General features: G+C 47.2%; 1 protein-coding gene across 1 annotated transcript; it reads right to left on the bottom strand.

The window, feature by feature from the left end:
- Window positions 1-4,973: 4,973 nt before the first annotated feature.
- Window positions 4,974-6,149, bottom strand: SSTR1 (somatostatin receptor 1). The gene has a single exon (XM_007938571.1). The coding sequence runs from the start codon at window positions 6,147-6,149 to the stop codon at window positions 4,974-4,976; it is 1,176 nt and encodes a 391-aa protein (XP_007936762.1).
- Window positions 6,150-7,208: the final 1,059 nt, after the last annotated feature.

The following is a 7,208-nucleotide window of genomic DNA, read 5'->3' as shown; positions in this document are numbered from 1 at the left end:
GGTGACAACGTTAAAAAGATTCAAAAGACCCGGGACAGAGCCACAGAAAAAGAGGAGGCATGATTAGACAGAGGGAATCCTGATGGTCAGTAGTCTAGAACCACTGTGTACCCCCTCTAGTCACTGGGTCAAGAGGCTCACCATGGGGGCTGCCTCAGCAGGATAAGGTCACTTCGTGGAAGAAGTTGGGGTAGATAACCAGGATGTTAGGCTGTTTGAGTGGCATGTTATAAGAGGGCTGCAGCCTTGCAGGAGCCCAGGTATGGTCCTCAGCAATGTGAGAGGTCAGATCATAGGCTCTAGCAGCTGCAGATTTCAGCAGATTATAGCCAGGAAGCACACTGGTGGACAAATGACTTGGCCATCCCCAGAGAGCAAAGGGCAAATAACTTACTTCATCCCCTCCTCACTAGAATGCATAAAGTCTCTTCCTCACTCTAAAGCCATTTTAGGGAGTGATGACAAGATGAGAAGATGAGGCCAGCAGTGAGGCTGTCCAATTTATTTAAATACAATTTTGAAATTTTCTGGAAACAACTATTTAAGTTATCAGTTCAATTGGATGTTTGAAAAATATTGAATTTTTCCATCCAGCTAATCAATTGAAAGGAGTTTAGAGTAATGTTCAGATTAGTTAAAACTAAAACAACAAAATGTATTTTTGCTGCACATCTAAGTTATGAGTTTATCACTCTGCTATAGTTTTTAAAAATAATAATAAAAAAAGATTAAAGTCCAGCTACCTTCAGTCATACTGAGATAATGTGTAGAACTATAAATCTTAGAGCTACAGGGCACTTGATGTGCCCTGAAGTTATCTGAAACTCCTAGCTCCCACTTAGCTCATGGAATAATTGCTATTTCCTGCTTGAAAAATTCTCCTCTAGTGCCTTCTTAAATCCTTCTAGGGATGGGGATGACTGTTACTGAACTAACCACAAGACATGTCTTCCTTAAAACCTGACTTTTCTATTTCTTTTCCTACTGAAATACCTTTAGGAGATCTTTTTCTTTTTTCATTTCCCAATATCTTTCCTCAGGATGTAAATCAGCAATTATTTAGTTCCCACAACAAAGTGTGAGGTCATAAATGAGGGCAGACAGTAATTTAATTTGTGAGAGACTGAGATATCACCTAGTTAGTTTAGTGACAACAGAAAGCTATAAAGAATGGAACCCAGTACACTTCTTCCTATTCATTTATTCTTTTTTTTTTTTTTTTTAACAATTTTATTGTGTTTTAGGTCAAAGTTACACAGCAAATTAGTTTCTCATTCAACAATTCAGACACAAATTGTTCCCTGATATGGTTGTTATCCCTCCACACGCACACACATATCTGCAGTATGTCAGCACTCCCCCCATTTCCACCCTGCTTTCCCGTTTCATCCCTCCAGTTTTCCTGCTCCTGGCTTTCTCATCTTGGCTTTTGGGCAAATGTTGCCTGTTTGATTGGAGTTGATTGTTCTAAAGAGAACATTCATAACAGTGTTATTGTTTACTGTATGTTGTTGTTGTTGTTGTTAGGTTGAGTCATCTCCAACTCATAATGAAGCTATGTAAAACAGAACAATTGTATAGGCCAATCTATTATTTGGTCGAAAGGTGACCTCCAAGAGTAGCTTCACTTTCAGGTTAAACACGTGTCTTAGGGTGATAGTCTTGGGGTTCTTGGAGTCTCTATATCAGTCCAGTAAGTTCTTTCTTTCTTTTTTTCAATGAATTTGAGTTTTGTTCTACATTTGTCTCCCATTCCAACCTGGACCTTGTATTGTGTCCCTGGTCAAAGCAGTTGGTAGTGGTAGACAGGCACCATCTAGCTCTGGTCTCAAGCTAGAGGAGGCTATGGTTGGAGTGGGCCATTAATCTTGAAGACTAATTGTTTCCTTAAGTCTTTGGTTTTCTTCCTCTCCTCTGCTCCAGATAAGAAGAGACCAATAATTCTATCTTAGATGGCCACTTGCTAGCTTTTAAGACCCCAGATGCTACTTACCAAACTAGAATGTAGAACATCATGTTTATGAACAGTGTTATGCCAATTGATGTGGATGGCCCTGAGACCAAGGTCCTTAGCTGCTTCCTAGTCATTGGGGCTCAACCTTTTTTTGTTTTTTCCTCTAAACTAACAAAGTTGTTTCTAAAAGAAAAAAAAATTCAAAGTAGAACTGTAATTTTGGTAAAATTTCCAAACATCAATCTTTTACAAAAAAAAAAAAAAGTAAGTGAAACACAAGGCAACTAAGCTAGTGCTTGTGTGTGTGTTTTCAAGTAAAATCCAAATCACAAAGTCAGACAATTTTCCACAGCATTATACATCCGTTTATTTAGTTAATATTACAGTGGTAACCTCTGGTTAAGAGCACTAGATTGGTATCCTCTTAAAATAAAAATGAACAAGATTTTGATTTGTAAATTTCACTGTTCTTAATAATTCGAAATTTATTTTCCAAAGGTGCAATAATAATAATTGTCTGTATACATATATATATAATATATAGTATATAGTATTAATATACTATATATTATATATATAGACAGATCTGAACTTTCTGATTTATGGTCAAAAGCATATTTGTTCATTAGTTTTAACTCTTGGTTACTGCTTTCAGGAAAGCAAAAGGTTCTTAACCCAAATATGCACAAAACATCTTTTCAGATAGTATTTTCAACCATTGTGTATCATGTCAATAAGAGATCCTTAGAACACCAGATTTAGTATCTCCCGATCTTTGTAATATACTCTGGCTTACTTAAAGAATCAACAAAAAACATGTATTTACTGTATACTATGTACCATCCAGCATACTAAAGCAATACAGGAAATACAAAGTAAAATTATTGGTCCTTGCCCTACTCAGGCTTCCAATGTAGTTGGTGAGATCATACACAGATAAACATTACTCCACTTTCAATGTCTTCAAAACAAGTGATGATGTTAAGTAGATTGCATGTTAGGATCACCTTTGCTAGAACCTAGAGAAAGCAGGGACATAGCGGGATATTCTCAGCAGTGTTTAAAACCTGGATCTGAATTAAATTTCTTAGTTCCAAATTTAAGTTCTGCTTAAACCCCAGAATCTGAAAGTGTTCCAGCCAGCCTAAGACCTGTCACTCTTAGTGGGTGTATTTGGCAATTGTTTCATGGAATCATGACAACTGGAGCAAATATATATATGTATGTGTATATATATATATGTGTGTGTGTGTGTATCTATATATATAGATACACACACACACATATATACACATACATATATATGCATATGTATGTATATGGGTACATATGTGTATATACACATATATATACGTATATATATAGGTACATATATACATATATATATGGAGCATATACAATATAATATATAATATGAACATTATATATGTTTTAAACACCTCTGCTCAAATCATATATAGGGTGATGTTTAAAGCCAGGACTTCAGGACTTTTCACACTGCATGGGAAGGAAGCTAACCCACAGTATTATTTTTTATTATTATAATATGACAAACAGACTACAGTTTAAAAAAAAAAAGTATGAAAGAATACCCAAACTTCGCTGGACACACGCAAAAATGGAAAAGTTATAAGAATGATAAGAAAAGAGGTCCCACAAACGGAGGTTCTCAGGGAGAGAGCTTCCCCACAGCACACACACTTCTCGCTGTTCACTCGCCTATTGTCCTGGAGAACGGCTCGGGCTAGGTGAATGGAGAAAAGGAAAGCAGAGACAGATTTTCAAGCACTGAAAATAAATAAATAAATATGTTAAACAAGAAAATAACTTATTAGGCACCGCACAAAAGGCAGCAACCCTCCGAGGCCAGGCAGGCCGCACTCAGGAGCTTGCAGGCGGAAGCAATCCGGCCCGGATTGGCCAAGGCTAGGGAGGCGTCTCCCAAAATCCCTGCCAGGTGCCTGGTCTCCCACAGAAAGCAGAGCAGGAAACCGAGTCTGTTACTCCTTAGGTAGGCTTTTCCAGAGGCTTGGGTGAGGGAGAAAGCCTCGCGGAGCTGCAGTGGCGCTCCCGGGCGGCCCCTAGGGAAAGTGCGTCGCGCTCGGTCCCGCCTAATGTAGACCCGCCGCCCGGGAGCGCCAAGCGCTCGGTGTTAGAAAGCTCCGAGGCAGTATAGTTTCCATTACAACCCTCTCCTCAACACCCCCAGAATCCTCTTTTATTTAAAAAAAACAAAACAAAACAAAACAAACTTGATCGCCTTGTTCTCAGCTCCTTTTTGCTCCAGAGGGGAGTTAGGATGGGGACTACAGTTTGGGTTTCGAGGCGCGGGACCGATTTTACAAAGCACCTGGCTCCGCTCTGAGTGGAATAGGACGGGTGAGGGGAGTCCGGCGAAGGGCACAACCCCATCCGAGAATAGGACAAAAGGCCAGCGGCCTAGTTCTTCCTTGAGTCTGACTTCTCTTAAAGTACGGATGGGCAAAGGGAGAATGGTCCTTCCCCAGACTCCGCTAGGAGCACAGCCAGAGTCTGGAGTATGGTCTGATAGGAGGAGGGCGAGGTAGAGCGGGGCTGACGGCCGGCTGCCTGCCTACTCTGAGGGAAACTCGCTGCAGTAACTGTAGTTGAGCTTAAAAAAGAAAGAAATAGCGGCAGGAGGGGTTGAGAGTCTGCTGGAGTTGGCAAAGGAGTTTGTGATCTTCACTTGGCGGGACCCAAAGGAGCGAAGTTATGGGGGTACTTGGCCGGGTGCAAAGAGGGGCTAGAGCAATGAAGGAAGGTGACAAAAGTGAGGGACCAAGGACAGTAGGTCCGAAAGTCATTCCAGTTTATAAGCAACTCTACCTTTGTCGCTCGCATGTCCTGGGCCCCTCCACCCGAGGTGCGTGGTGTCCTTGCCCCACGTTGCCCCTACCGTACTCTGGCGCCCTCCCTAATAACTCCCGGTCTCGTGCCCCTGCTTCCCTTTCTCCCCACTCCACTATGCCCTAAGCGTGGCGCCCCTGCGTGACAGGGCTCAGAGCGTCGTGATCCGTGATGTGCAGGTGCCGTTACGAAACACGCCACCCGACTCCAGGTTCTCAGGCTGGAAGTCCTCCACGCTGTAGGCGCGGCTTTTGAGCGCGGTGGCGTAGTAGTCGACCGGCTCCTCTGCGGCGTTGTCCATCCAGCTGAGGCAAAGGATGCGCTGGAAAGAGCGCTTGAAGTTGTCCGAGAGGAAGCCATAGAGGATGGGGTTGGCGCAACTGTTGGCATAACCGAGGATGACTGAGAGCTGGCTCACCGTGGCGTCGTCCTGCTCGGCGAACACGTTGACCAGCTGCACCACGTAGAAAGGCATCCAGCATATGACGAACACCATCACCACCATCATCACCATCAGTGTGATCTTGCGCTCCGAGCGCTTGCGCTGCTGCCAGCCGGCCTTGAGGGCCACCATGCGCATCTTGGCAATGATGAGCACGTAGCACAGGCAGATGGCTCCGACAGGCAGAAGGAAGCCCATGAGGAAAGTGTACAGCACGAAGCCCACCAGCCAGCGCTGGGCAGGCTCGGGCATAAGCATGTTGCAGGCCACCGTGCCATCGCTGTTGGCCGCGGTGCGCGAGAAGACCACGATGGGTAGGATGACGAGCAGCGACAGCACCCACACACCCAGGTTCACCACCTTGGCCACAGTGGGCCTGCGATAGCGGGCCGCCTTGATGGGGTGCACCACAGCCACATAGCGGTCCACGCTGAGCACAGTCAGGCAGTAGATGCTGGTGAACATGTTGACCGCGTCCACGCTGAGCACCAGGCGGCAGAGCAGCGCACCAAAGGGCCAGTGGCGCAGCAGTGTGGAGGTGACCAGGAAGGGCACGCTGAGCATAAGCAGCTCGTCAGCGATGGCCAGGTTAAGGATGTAGATATTAGTAGCTGTCTTCATCTTGGCGTAGCGCAGGATCACATAGATGACCATGGAGTTCCCACACAGCCCCACCAGGCACACCACCGAGTAGATGAAAGAGATGAGGATGGCGCTGCCCTGGCCCTCGATCAAGGTCCCGTTTTGGGACGCGTTGCGCCCCGGCTCCTCCATGCCGTCTGTGGCACTGGCCCCGGGGCCCCGGACGCCGCCGCCTTCGCCGCAGCTGCCGGGGCTAGGGCTAGGAGAGGAGGAAGGAGAGGAGGCGGTGCCATTGGGGAACATCCCAGCGGGGGGCGGGGAAGGGCAGCGGGGCTGCTGGGGCTGGGGCGCTTTTCCCCGCCGCTTGCGCCGTCCTTTGGCACCCCGGCAGCTGGCCAGCAGCTCACAGCCGATTGGAGGCTCAGGGGAGCGCGCAGCGGCTGCGGGGAGAGCGTCTCTTTACAATGCCAGCTGGGCGCATACCCCAGCGGCTGCCCTCGCGCTGCAGCTGTTGGCTCCGGGGCGCTTGGGCACAAGCGAGCGTGAAAAGGGGAGGCCGGGAGGCTGGAGCCCCGCGCGGCACAGCCATTAACTGGCGCGGCTTTGGGCTGGTGAATGATTAATAGGCACCACCAGCGCGTCAGCAACTACGGAAAGACAGGGGAAGGGGAGAGGGAAGAGAGCAGTTTAGGTGGCTCGCCTCCGCCCGCCCGCAATTTCTTTTTCTTCCTTGTCCTGCGTTTGGTTCAATTCCAACAGCTGCTTCCGGGCTTCCTCTGCATCATCCTTTACCTGTTCTCCAGAATAGGTAAAACCTGGACACTCTCTCTGCTTTCCTGTAGGATGAGTGGAAGCCAAGGGTGTAGAAACTGTCCCACCCCACCCGGCTTTAATCCAAAGTAATTACTGAAGCTGACCCCAGATGCGGATGTCTGGAGCTCATTTCAGTTTCACCAGTTGCTGCCCTCTCTTGGGAAGATCCCTAACTCCCCTCTAGGACGCCCTGCTGTCCTAGAACCTAAGCAGTCATCTCGAGTCCTGCTGTCCCTACACCTTTGACTCGGCGCCCAAGCTCCTGCTTACCCAGAGCGGCGCTGAACCTCCGGAACCACGCTTAGTTGGAGGGTGCAGAGTGCCTGTGAGGTCTGGTAGCGCGTAGCTGTTCTTCACGCGGTGCAAATCCCCTCTTTGGGCCCTACTCCAGCACAGGAGCCCACATAAATACTCTTAGAGTAGCAGAAACGGACGCTCGACACGAGCGTTACGGGGAGGAAGGACAACCACGGTGCGTTACGGCTTCTGCGTTATAACACCACAGGCAGCTCTTCGCGGGAGGGAGTGTTCCGGGGCTTGAGTAAACCA

This window comes from Orycteropus afer, unplaced genomic scaffold (assembly GCF_000298275.1).
Source record: "Orycteropus afer afer isolate SDZICR_OR568_19922 unplaced genomic scaffold, OryAfe1.0 scaffold00051, whole genome shotgun sequence".
NCBI classification, from domain to species: Eukaryota; Metazoa; Chordata; class Mammalia; order Tubulidentata; family Orycteropodidae; genus Orycteropus; species Orycteropus afer.
The sequence above is the reverse complement of the archived record's forward strand: the minus strand, read 5'-3'. Positions and strand labels throughout refer to the sequence as shown.